Raw genomic sequence first — 13628 nt, forward strand, 5'->3', positions numbered from 1 at the left:
GCTGTCTCTCTGTTGCATAACAAATCTTAAGTGGCATAAGTAAAATGCATTTATTTTGTATAATATGGCTGTTGTTACACCGATTTATCAGGGCTGCCCCCCCCCCCCCCCAAACAAAAAGTTGTATCTCAATCTTTGTTTATAGATTTATTTATACATTGTACTTGCAGTTTCACTTTCAATGGTAGTAGGTATCGCCTTTCAAAAATGCCAATTGCCTTTTAAGTTTGGTGATTTTAAAACTCCACGGGTCTGTTATTTAGAAAGTATTTTATTTCATCATGAAAGGTGTCAAGCTCGTTTATGCTGTGTGATTCAAGTCTGCGGTTGGATTCTCTTGGCGACAGGGGTAAACAACTATAATCAAATGAAAAAGAGGCTCAGATAGAGATACACAAATTGTCAAAATGGCGGCTGATTTGAGGCAACAGTTTGAACTATTACAAGAACAGAAGAAGCAAAAATTGCTGAGAAGAAATGACAAAATGCGGCAAAGTTCTAAAAGCAATTCAGCCCAAGGGATAAACAAATCGCAAAATTATACAGAACCAGATTATACCGAAAGCTTGCAATTAGACGATAATTTGAAGTTAGAGGTAATTAATGATTTTTCTTTCGCAGCTGGGCTCCCATCTCAACGCAAAAAGTTATATTGGCTAAAGTTTAAACAAACAAGACAAATTCTTACTGCTCAAGTTGTAAACTTCTTTTATGTCTACCTTTGCTCATACAAAATCCTGTTTTGACTGCATATGATTAGTAACATTTTTCTCCATTTGGATTTGTTTACCCTGTAAGAGTGATAATTCTTTTTTGGGGCTAGTAAAATTTTACTAAAATAATAAAATAAACACAGATTTCTGGCACATGTAGAGTTTATTTTTCCCTTTGCCAACATTTTTTAGTCTGTGTTGGAATTCTAGGCTGCAGAAATTACAGTAGAGGCGTCGTGGCGAATAAATTCTAGAGGGGGCCAGAAAGAAAACAATTTCCGACAAAATTTCTTTGGTTTTTTTAATCAAATAGAAGCATTTCATGTAAGTGTAAGAGGGGTAGAGCAGAAAAAATCATAACTTTTTGCCTTAGCTGAAAATATATTTAAAATGCACTTTTATCTTTGTCTCTGTTTCTCCATACCTACTGTGAACGTCCCTGACATCTGTAGATTAGAACAAGGCTGAAATAAGATTTCTACGCGAGGTAGCACCATGGTTGCCACTGAAGGGAAAAACTTGTTTATAATCTAGTGCTTCAAATTTGTCAAAAATTGCATTCTTTGAAGCAAATTTTAGTAATAAAATCTTATTCTTAAATTGAATATCCACTGGGGGACGCAATGATTTTGATCGACTTCTTCCTTGTTTTACCTTAGGCAATAGAACTGCATAAATTTTCAAATCTGGGACAAAATTTTCAAAAATCTGGTTTCAGGCAAAAAATTGGAACCGTCCTGGTCTTCAATGTTAAATAAAGACTTAATTTATGACTAATATTGACCAATTTCCATAACCAAATTTGGCCCTTAAAAATTCAGATTTTAGCTGACAAAATCCGAGATGCAAATCACTCTATGGTAGAAATATGTAAATCTTGAGAAATCATTTTGATTTGTGGAAACCTAGTATTTTCTTTACAAAAGTGAATTGCCCCTCAAAATTCAGTAAGTACTTTAGTCCAAGTAATTTATGGTGCTAAAAGTTTGAGAATTACCCACAGCTCAAGTTTGAGAATTTTCCAAAAAATCAATGATTTTTCTGAAAATCCATCAAATTTTGAAAGCAAAGGCATAATAAGACACCACTGAGAAGCTGTTAAATTTCAGTGCAATTATCAGCTTTTAGTGATTTTAGGGTTCTAGTGTTTTACTAATTTTAGGTATAGATGTACTTTCAGTCAAGCATCAGAACAAGATACATTTTCAGCTGGCAAAATGATACTAGTTTTATGGTAAAATGTATGGAAAAATTTTTAAAATGGTACATCAAAGAAAGGTCTTGAATGTCAGATCAAATATACTGTAGAAATGAAGTGCTTTTTACAAATGAAGAAGATTTTAGAAATCAGTTGTACTTATTTCTATCTTAGGTCATATTTTTGAGAGCATCAAGTTTTCCAACAATTGTTGGGGAATTTTGAGAATGGTGTTGACATTTTCTTGAATTTTTCTAGGATATTTTTAATAACCAGCTGGCTTTACAAGACAATTCAGATTCAGAGGACATGGGAGAAACTATAAGAGTAAGCTTGAATAGTAGCATTTATAATAGAATACAAATATTTTTGTTGATTTTATACATTTACAATTACAAATTTGATTACAATTACAATGAATGAAGCACAAAGTTTTTGAAAATAATAAAGTTTTTGACTCAGAGATGCTTGCCAAGCCATTCTAAAAGGAAGATCTGTAAAAAGGTGAAAGTCATTTTTTCTGTATGCAAATATATTTGAAAAAGTGAAAAGGTACATTCCAAAGCTGATTTTTTCCAGCATTTTGCCAAAGAATATATGCAAAGTTGTAAATATATTTAGTTGCATTTAACTTATTCTTGATGTTTATAAAGCTTAGCTATCACTGTAAATAAAAAATGGCAAATAAAGCTTTCCTTGCGATGATTGATATGTTATTTTCCAAAATTATTGCAAATGTTTTTTATAAAAACAATAAGATGCTTTTTCCTATTTTTCCTGAATGTTAATGCTTTTTATCCTTCAAAACAAGATAATCATCAACATTAAATTTAATTCAAAGAGTGTTTTTCACAGCAATTTTCAGTCATTAAATTCTGTTATACAGAATCAATGATTTTCTAAGAAACCCAAAGGCTTTAGATTCTGCTATATAGAATAATTTTATTTATAAGAAGCTCTTGATGTTTTTGATTTTTGTATTTTTCCTCAAGGAGCTAAAAGATGAAAATGGAAGGCTCCATAAACTCCTGGGAGAAAAAGATGAAGAGATGAAAATTTTCAAAAGGAGATGGCAAAATGAAAAGAAAGACCTAACTGGTATGCCTATTTTGTTAATACTTTGCCTAATAAACTGACCCTTTGCTTGTTAATTTTTCCCAATCACCAAAACACTTTGTAAGGTATCATCCCCATTCATTCTTTTTCACATTTTAAGTGTGTAGATTCAAGCAGAAAAGCTTGTTGAAAAATAATTTTCTATAATCCAAAAAGGAATTCTCTACAGGAAACTTTAATATAAATTTGATTTTTGTTTTTATCCTCAATTATCATATTGCTTTAATCAATTACTCCTCTTTTTGAAAATGTGATGCTAAATTTGGTCCAAGTAGTAAGTTTCTCTTACTGAAAATTCTCTTGATTGATTATTTAGCATCTTGATAAGTTATTTGATGATTAATTTCTTATCATTGGTGTTTGAATGTTTCTTATTTCAGGACAGAATATTGGCTCAGAAAATGTTGCCCAAAAAATTATAGAACTTTCTAAGAGGAACAGAGAACTCAATGTTGAAGTTGAAAGTGGTAAGACTAAGTGTAGGCAGATGCAGAACGAGGTCAATAAGCTTGAAACTGAGGTGAATAAGGACATTTTGAGATTTCAATATAAATTTATTGCAGTAGTTAGGGTATAACCCTAACCATAAACTGCATTGCTTTTTCATTATTTACTTGATATTAATATTTATATGTTTAAAGTGCTTTGTGATATATCATCTAGACAAATAAAAGCCAGCATAAAAGGTTACCCTCTCTCTGTTCAGTGATAAATTATAGATATAAATGTCATAATAAATGGTAGCTTCTCCAGAAATATTTGTGTAGAGCCTTTAGTTATTTCTTCTAATGTGCTATCTTTGGCATAATTGTGATTTATTTGATATTTATTAGTAACGACTTGAAGTCATTTTTTGACAGTTGAGAAAGTTGTCAGCTAAACCAAAACAATTCTCTAAAGCAGAAGAGGAAGGAAGTGATGGGTCAAAGAATGTATGTAGAAGTTCAGTAATTTGTACATTACATTTTTACATGTATGCTTGAAAGTTTCATTGATGTGGACAGGAATCTATTTCCTGAAATAAAATGTTTGTGATGCTCAGTGGCAACAAAGGTTAAAAATGAGTACACGTCTGAGCAAAAGAGAACCGCAATGCTGTTAAACATTGCACTTTAGTTTAGAAACGCTTGAGCATAGGCGTACGATAGAGAACAATCACAAGAATAGACAGGTAAGCAAAATGTGTGCGAATTGCTTAAAATGATGCAAATTATGTTCACAAAAAGATATCGATAAAATAATCGATATATTTGGTCTCTGTCGTGGAAAAGATTCTCTTATTTCAATTAAAAAAGTTTTAAAAATGCTTATTAGTTAGCATTATTTTAATTACGTTGCATTTTAATCATTTCTTGACTAATATTAGAAGCTCACATGTGTTAAAGTATACTCGTTAAAATGTTGGGCGTTATCATTTTTCGAGCAAAAAAATTTCAGCCCCCCCCCCCCTTCCGGAACTCACCTCGTACGCCTTTGCGCTTGAGGGTGAAAAACTGGCATTCTAGTATAACATGATACTGATATTATCCTCGAGGATAATTTTGCATTATTTCTGTGAAAGCGATTCAGTCTTTATTCATTTTCAGTTGATTTATCCATGGCTTTGTAATTTTTATATTGAAAACTACAGGAAAATTGCGTTATGCAGAAAAGCTTCAGAAGCATACATAAAAAAGCAATATCAGGTCAATAAATGTAAAAAAATTATATATGATTATTGCTATTATCAGACGAGAAAAGGAAAAAAGACAATATAATAAAGAGGGGTAGCTAACAGTTTATAAACATTGGAGGCTTGGATTATATCTTAATTTGTATACTTTTTGAAATATAATATGGGGAAATGGATTCTTCAAAATGTTCATCAGTTGTTTCTTTTTTGCAGGTTAACAAGGTAGCAGAGCTTGAAGGCAAAGTCACGCAGTTGACATCTAAAGTTTTTGAATATAGAAACCAAGTAGAATCACAGAAGAAAGAGCTGAAAATAGCACATAAGGTAATAACTTGTAGCACAAAAGTTAATAGTGTGTCCAAAGCCTTTGACTTAGATTTCAGTTTCGGTATAATGATTATTTTATTGATTTGTTTTTGGTCTCAAATCGAACAGGTTTTAAAGCGGTTTGCATTTACACAACTTGAAGTAGAGGAAAAGCATTTGAACCAGATTGGGGAACATTAAAAGAAAGAAAAAATAAGTGAAATTGCATGTAATTTATTTTAACATGTTTACATCATTTTCTGCAGTACTTCCTAAATCAGTCATACGATGACAAATAGTTTTCACACGACTTTTCACAAAACATTCAGTGCTCACACGAAATTCAGTGCTAAAAAAAAGACGGTGATGGTTAGCATATTTAGATATAAAATTTAAGTTAAAATGCATTTTTGCATCATTTTAGGTTTTGACAAATGAGATTGGAGAAGATGTTGATATTCAAAAACTCTTGAATTCTGAAAGCAATTGGCGAGGAAGACAACAGCAAATATTGAATTTGCAGAACAAGGTTAGAATTGACAATAATTGTCATTTAATACCATTGATTTCTTCTTCAAAAGATAATATTTTCCTCTTGATTTCCTCCTCTGATTCCATAACGTAAACAGTTTTGTGAATTAGGATGAGGCTGAAAGCCGTAAAAAAACTTGGCGACAATGTCATTCAGATTACGTTTGAAAAGTTTTGAACAAACTCAAAGAAAATGGCAGCCTTGTTGTTACCATTTCGAATAAGGCCCAAGATAAAAATCAATTACAAAATTCAAGATTGTCTGGATTGCAAGTATTTTGGCGGAAAGGCAAGCCCACGTTATTTGTTGATAAGCAAAAAGATTTTGCAACAGTAATATTTAATAAATGAGATCCAAAATTGAATGAAGTAAATAATGCTCAAAGTGCACGAGTTTTCCTTTTAAGACACGTAAGAAGCTGAATGTCATGAAAGGGAAAGCAGATTATAGTTAAGACATTTTGAAGTACAGCTAAATCATCACCATTCCACTCTTGATTCCACTGCTCTGAGAATTTGTAAAAATTTTCTTGTCAACTAGCTCTGTCTCGAAAAAAAAGGAATGGACGTCTAAACAGTATCAACTAGGGTAGGGATAGGTTCTTGTTTTAAAAGACAATCGTAAAGGACGCGTATAATTCAGGAATTCTTGGAAAGGCTACCAATCACGTCGTATGGAAAATCATTTACGAATATACGTTTCGAAGTCATAAAAACGGAAACCTTACTTTTGAACCAAAAATCGCCTGCTACGTTTTTTAGTGGGTAGATGCCAAATGTTCCATTGATTATATAAGTGAAGTCATTTTTAGGATAAATGTCATTTCAGGATTAAGGGTAGCCCGATAACTTCTAGAGTTTGGAGAAAGCCCTTTAAAGCAAATGACACCGAATTTTCACAGCTGGTTTTAAATAGCAGGATCTTGTTGAAATTTTTGGGGTGCTTTAGGCCTTACAGCGTCGGCAGATTCGTGTTGTGCATTCAAATTAATGCGCTGTGCATGATATCTCTTCATGCTCCAGGAAAATCTTCTAGAATGCATCCGTATTGATTGGTGGCCACATAATGACAATTTTGTTCTAGAAAGGCAATACAGCCCTATACAAAGCCTGGCATACAAAAAGTTTCTTCTGAAGGCTTGGCCAAACTAGGCAGCATTTACAAATTCCGGATGTTGCTCAAATTTTGTCCAGTTTGGCCACCATGTTGGTCGACAAGTTCATCAAGAACTTTGTTGCTCTAATGTTTGAACATGCTCAAACATTTTTCGGCAACATTTGTTGCTCAGCTGTATGTTTTTCCAGTTTTGCCACATTGTCGAGCAACAATTCACCTTAATTTCCCATCTGAGAAAAATCAACATGCGCAGTGTTGTAGTGCAAAACAATGTGCTGGACTCGATTAAAAAAAGATGGTCTGTCAAAGTTTAAGCTTTGAAGTTGATTATACAGAATGGGAACGAATCTTTGGAGAGAAAGAATAGTGTTGGAAGAATAAAAAGATATCATCTGAAACAAGTCCAAGTGGAAGTTCTTCGAAAACAATAAATTGCCCAAATGCTACTGCTTCTACGCGTGCTCGACCAAAGAGTGCTAAAAGCAACAATAGTGTTGTGATGTCAAAATCAGCTTCCAGTAGCTGCATCTTTACTTTTCAAAATGTGTGCTCAAATCAAATATGGCGCGAAAAACCATTTATCAGATCAAATTTGGCGCGCTTTTGTAATAACATCAGCAGTAGAAACTGTACGACAATGTTGCCCAGTTTGGCCACAATGATTCAACGGCAAAAATCAACAAAATTTCGAGCAACTTTGTCGCGCAACAATGTTACCAAGTTTGGCCAAGGCCTTGTGAAAGGAAAGTATCGACTTCCTTCCCTGGCCTACACAAGGATCTGATCTGAACATTTTTGATCATGTTTGGTTATTCGTTTAAGCCAGCTAAATAAAGCAAAAGAAGAGGTTTCCAAACAACCAAAGATGGATTTATCCAAAGGGTCATTGAAGTTTGTAATGGATTCCTTGAAAAATTATTAGTTAACATTGTGTCTCTATACCAAGAAGACTCTAAACTTTTAAATTTTATTTTTAAATTTTCCAATCCCTAAGAATCTACATATTTTGTTAGTAGAAATTTGAAGTCCATCCTTGACACAGCTTGCTTCAAAACGATCCTGATCTGCATACATTTGTTTCCGTTTTTAATGCCGCCATGACATGATACGAGGAAGGCGTTTTCATATTTTTAGAAAGTAAATAATTTTCTTTTTAAACTATCTTGGTGTGGCTAACACTAACAGTAAGCAACAGATTAGGTTTTTTCATCTTAGCGTAGTTGAAACATTTTTTGCTTAGTAGCCAACGTTTGTTTCGCCTGCCATTATTTTAACTTGACCATTTTTCCTGAAAGAAAGTCTTCATTATGACATCCCTCTAGCACCAAAAACTGTGGAAGTTGTACTGCTAGTCACGCCAAACTTTCACTTCTGTTTACTACTCTGAAACCTCTTTTCTTTTGATTTAACTGCGATTTCATACTGTGATCTTGTTCCCTTGGCAGGTCTCCGATTTGCAGAGAAAACTAGTACAGTCAACTAGGTCTTCTTCTAGAGATGGCAACATGTCTGCGTTATCTGCGATGAACTATCAAAGTCCACTTGCTACCTCGATGCACGATGAAAAGATACGATTGACAATAAAGAAGATTGAACAAGAACGTAAAGATAACCAACAGGTTAGATTTCATTTTGCATCAAACTGTGTTTGTGACAGGAGCTGCGAATTTTGTTGTTGTTCGCCAACCGTGGTGGTGCCCTCAGTTTCTTCATAAGCATACCTTAACAAGACATTTAAAGGAAAAATTACTTTCGTTGAAAGGTATAAGAAACCTTTTTGTAATTCAAGACTCTCGATGATGACACCAGGTTGCTGATACCTGTTGATTATAGAGTACCCAAAAGTACTAACAGCAAAGTGAGACATTAAGTCTTACTGTCTTACTAATTCTCACTAAGTCTTACTTAATAAGTCTTACTTAATAAGTCTTACTAAATAAATTTTTCTTACCCAAACTGGGCAAAACTCTGATATTGGAGAAGAAAAGTCTAGCTTCTTTGAAGTTTTAGTTGTGAAGTTCAATCATTTTACTTAAGTCTTCTTTTGCCATTTATTGTTTTCCAATCGTCAACAAAATATTTAAATGTAGTCATGCAAGTCGTTTTTTCTAAAATATTTTTGTTGGTTTTTAGTATATTTTATTTCAGAAATTGCAAGTCGAATTAGAAGTTCTACAAAAGGAATACACACGTCTGAAAGAAAAGCACGATGCTGCGAAGACCCGGAGTCAAGTTTTGAGTAAAGAATTAAAGAGTGCGAAGGCGCAAGTTAATACTTTAACAGAAAAGGGGAAACACGACGACGAACTTGTGTCTGCTTTGTTGGTAAATGCAGCTCGTTTTGTCTCCTACGTCAATTCCACAGTCGTATACAAGTGCTCATAGCCATAGTAAACTAAATGCAATTGTGCGATGGCATTCTGTCAGATATTTGTTTTCTTTTCAGTAGCTTTCAAGTGTATATAACATTTCCATCTATTTTCAGAATATTTTTCACGAATAGCACCAAATCATACATGTTTTTAAATTGACATGATGTCACTACGCGATGAATATATTTTTTTCAATTAGCTAACTTCTTTCTCTTTAACACTCATGTACTTTTACCAATAACAATTTTGTTTCTTTTTCATTATTCATGTCGAGTATTTAAATTAATGTCCTCAATCTTACAATCTTATTCTACGATCAACTTGGTTATCTGTCTTTCTATCGTTTTTTAACTGTCATGTATTTTCTCGTGATAAATTTTTTAAGAGCATTTTTATTTGAAAAGTTCAATCTTTATCAAAACACTGTAAAATCTCAGGATCTTCCCACCTTTCTCTTTTCTGCAAGCTTTTTCTGTAATTTGTGTCTCATTTTCTAGAGGGAACAAGAGTATCTGAAAAACTTAAATGCGAAGTTGTCGAAAGAAAAGGAAGAAATGGAGTCACATTCTAACAGTCGCGTTATTAAAGTCAAACAGGATTTAGAAATAAATGAAGAGCTGAAGAGACAAATTGAAGAACAAGAAAATAAAGTGAGGGATCTCGAAAATGAACTCGAAAGCTTGAAACAGATAAAATTACGCGAAAAAGAAAGGGCAAAGAATGACGATCTAGAGCAAAGGCCAATAAGCAAGCCAAAACCATCCTTTATTCCAACACCTCCTACATCAGCAGACAGAAGAAATGGATACGTTAATAGATTCAAGAGAGCAACGAGTGCTTCAAGGTAACTGATTTATTTTCTCTCTTTATCATCGATTGCAATCTTGGCATTTGTAACTGCGATTCAGAATTCCCGAAGTTGCCTACTATAGCATAGTGCAAGTCTCTGTAACTATTCCTAGCCCGTTACCCTGGCTTTAGTAATAAGGAGTGATGGCAACCTGACTTGCTCCACACCTGAAACTGTCTTTTGTTACTGAAACCAGTAGCCGCTGTCTCTCTTTGATTACATTGTGATTCTCGTACTCAGATCTGATTTTTCCCCAAATGTTATTCTAAGAGGTAATTTGAATCCCCAATTTTCCCTGAACTTGTCTGCCTTTCTTCCGTATCAAATTTCATCGTATAAATAATAATACCTGTTTGATAATACCTCTTATCACTTCTCTCGCTGTTTATCATTCTCTGTTCAGTCTAATTGGTATTTTAGATTTCAAATCTAGCATAAGGTACCAGCAAATGACCATTGTATGGGGAAGTGGGTACATCTATTTCTACGACCCCTTCTAGCGACGCCTCCGGCTCTTTATATGCATTCGCAATATTATCTTACCAAACTTCTTTTGCTAGTGAAACTGATACGTCAAAACTCCAAGAGATACGAACGATGCTGCAGGCTGTAGAAGTAGAGAGAGATAGACTGATAGAGCTTGTTGATGTTTTACAGAAAAGGTTTGATTTTTCTTGCTTTGTTTAAGTCGTAATAAAATGCTCAAGGATAAGTAAAAAATTTTAGGACATTTTAAGTTAGTCTTAAAGTCATTCATAGTAACTGAATAATTCCACTAAAGTTCAGTATGTTTATTACAGTGATACGATAGCCATTTTTTCCATTTTGTCATCGTGTATAAGACTTTGAAGTGATGACATGAAGTATCAGCCTCACATGGTTCCTACTTAAAACTATTACCTTTCGTTTCTCGTATATTGAATAGCTCCTGCCAAAACCATTCTGCTTTTCCAATAAGTGCAGGTACCCCGAAAAGCATCCTGTTTTCAGTGAACGTTTTATGCATGCTGTATCACATTTTCATTTACAAAAACAGGCCTAGATTAAATGTAAATGATTTCAAGATAGAACTGTGAATATGAAAAGCATTTTAGATCATTCATCAATAGATAACTTATGAGATAAATTTATAGTCGATAAACGCATTGCCAATTTTTGGTAGGTAATTCCATTAACTGCACAGGCTTAAGTTTTGCTAACACAGTGAAATTCAGTTTTTTGAGAACTTTTGGTTACGTGCAATTGATAACGAGATATGTTTTTGATTTCAGACTTGATTCTGCTGGGGAAGAGTATATATTGCGTGAAAATAAAGTCATTGAATTGAGAAAAACAAATGTAAAATTAGAAAAACAAGTAGAGCGTCTGAGAGTTTCCAACAAATTGCAGACGGGCTCAGTTAAAAACAGGCCAACCAGTCGGGCAGGGAAAAAAAGCACAAAGGAAAAATCAGCGGAGGAAATGCTAGAGGAGTTGGAAGAACTGCGGGCAAGGTATGGTATGCAAGGTTTATGCTTTGCGATTTAGATTGTTTATGGATTGTTTTGAGTTGTAAAGATTCCATAAATATACTAGCTTGCGTGTCGTACAATATAAAGTTGCACATTCTCATACATTTTTTGTCATCTTTTATTTTCCATGCTGTTATGTTCGTCTTTTTATCTCGCTCTTTCAAATCCCATCTTCCTTTTACGTATATAATTCTATTACCACTTTCTATCTTCACTTGAATTCGCTTATTTTTCTCATGAAAATTCGAATCATTTCCCAGTTTTATTGTTTTAAATTGTATTTTGTATTGCATAGCCAAGCCCTCTCGTTCTAAGTCTTCTCAACCGTTCCAACCTTATCGTACGAAGTATGAAGGAATTTCTTTTTAATAAACAGATTCTTTATGCACTTAAAGCTCTATAGTTCTATGGTTATGCAATACCAAACACAATTCAAAATAATAAAACTTGGAAAGCAACGAAGATTGGATGAGAAAGGAACGAATTCTACATTTTCATTACCCTAAAAACACTTGGTTTTCTGGAATTAGAAGTCAACGATGTTTTTTATAGAAAGAAACAGTTTATGTGGAAACCTTTGGGCACGCCTTTAAAATTTCTTATTTGATATTATTGCAATTTCTTACATTTTTAGGCTTGAGATTCAAATAGACGAAAATGAAGCTATCAAAGACGCACTGGAGTCAACACTAAGAGCGAAAAATGAGGACTTGAAAATTTATCAAGAAATGGCTGAACAGACAAAGTACATATATTTGCAAGGATTAAAGCAAATCAAGCAGGCTGCATCGTCATGAAAATGTTGGTTTGTTCCTTAATTCATTTTCTTTGTTATATGTTGTATGATTGATCTTACGCTTTATTTCTTTAATTAGTCTTTAAATACGCAGTAGCTAACCCTGTCATTTCATCCTTGTAAATAGATCTTTGGTTCTTTTAATTAGCACATAATCGATTAGACATGAATTGACATTAGATTTGAAGATAGTTGACAGTTCAGGCCTGCACGTGTCTCTTATTTTGTAAATCAAGCTTTTCTGTACTGACAGACTGAACAGACTTACCGTAAAAATCGATAAGAAATCAATGCTTTTTCCTGCTCCCGTCAAGCTAGTTCATTTCAACTAATCTTCTACTTCCTCGCTGCAAAAAAAAACAATGTATGGTTGGTCTCGAAAGTTGCCTATTTTATTGGTGAAATTAATCCATAATTCCTAAAACTTGGTGTTTTACTTTAAGGAGGGGACGTTTATTCCTCTTCTCGGCAAACTTAAGTTTTATGATATTTTAGCCAATGTTTAAAAATATATAAAGCTTGTACACAATATTTGAGTATTAAATATCTAAAATATGTAAAGGAATCATATTGTATTTATTGATAGCACGTCTTATTATATTGACGTAAGACCATAACAATTAGCTGTTAAATTTAATTGTAAAATGCTTGCTACGATCAACACGTTTGACTTAAACGAATCATAAGATAAATGCAATAAAACACTGAAAAATTTGAATGAATTTAGATTATTTGAAATGATTTTGAGCTGTTAAATGATTTTGAAATGATTAAGAGCCGGCTTTCAAGCTACCTGCACAAACTTATGCATTGAGGTTATAAAACCTATAAGCATAATTTATGCTTACGTATTTCTCATCCATGATAGAGAACATTTATTTGAAGACCGTTTCTGTTCTACTGACAAGTTTCCGTTATCCAGTAAACAACTTGTTTTCTTTGTCACACAGCAAGCTATCGCAGCAATGACGTGGAAATATTCCTCTTAATCTAAGATTGAAATTAATATGAGTAATATCTCCTTGTATGCTGTGAGGATTAATAGCAGGTGCAGTACTTCATTATTCGCAGCCAAATGAGCGTGGCAGCTAGACAAATATTTTTAAGCGAACAGTAACATCTTTAGGCACGCGGCACTGATTGCGTTTGCGTTTTTCTGATTTGTCTATTTCGATCCACAACTGGGTATATATTTTTCATCGTGTTCTTTCGGACCCTTATTCTGACGTTTTATGCTCTGAGAAGTGTTAGACGAAAAAGCTTTTAGCCAATATGTTGTAAAATGTTTGTTTTTTTTCAAAGCCATTTTGAAGTTCTGTACCGCCAAAAAATTGTTCATCAAGGATTGTGTAAAAAGTCAGTTAAGGTCTAACTGTTAACAATTTAAGTTAGATGTTTGTTATCAATTACTTTGAAAATATGACTGGGATTATTATTTCGCAGTTA

The 13628-nt window shown here is 33.4% G+C and overlaps 1 protein-coding gene across 1 annotated transcript; it reads left to right on the forward strand.

The window, feature by feature from the left end:
* Positions 1-283: 283 nt before the first annotated feature.
* On the forward strand, positions 284-13558 carry LOC135682027 (coiled-coil domain-containing protein 13). The gene is made up of 13 exons (XM_065196728.2): positions 284-596; positions 2170-2238; positions 2904-3009; positions 3408-3547; positions 3888-3959; positions 4913-5023; positions 5430-5534; positions 8099-8272; positions 8802-8978; positions 9523-9869; positions 10436-10537; positions 11147-11368; positions 12021-13558. Exons 1-13 carry the CDS (start codon positions 408-410, stop codon positions 12181-12183), a joined length of 1977 nt encoding a protein of 658 aa, XP_065052800.2. The 5' UTR covers positions 284-407; the 3' UTR covers positions 12184-13558.
* The last annotated feature ends 70 nt before the right edge of the window (positions 13559-13628 follow it).

This window comes from Rhopilema esculentum, chromosome 16, assembly GCF_057945365.1.
Source record: "Rhopilema esculentum isolate cy_ngs chromosome 16, ASM5794536v1, whole genome shotgun sequence".
NCBI lineage: Eukaryota > Metazoa > Cnidaria > Scyphozoa > Rhizostomeae > Rhizostomatidae > Rhopilema > Rhopilema esculentum.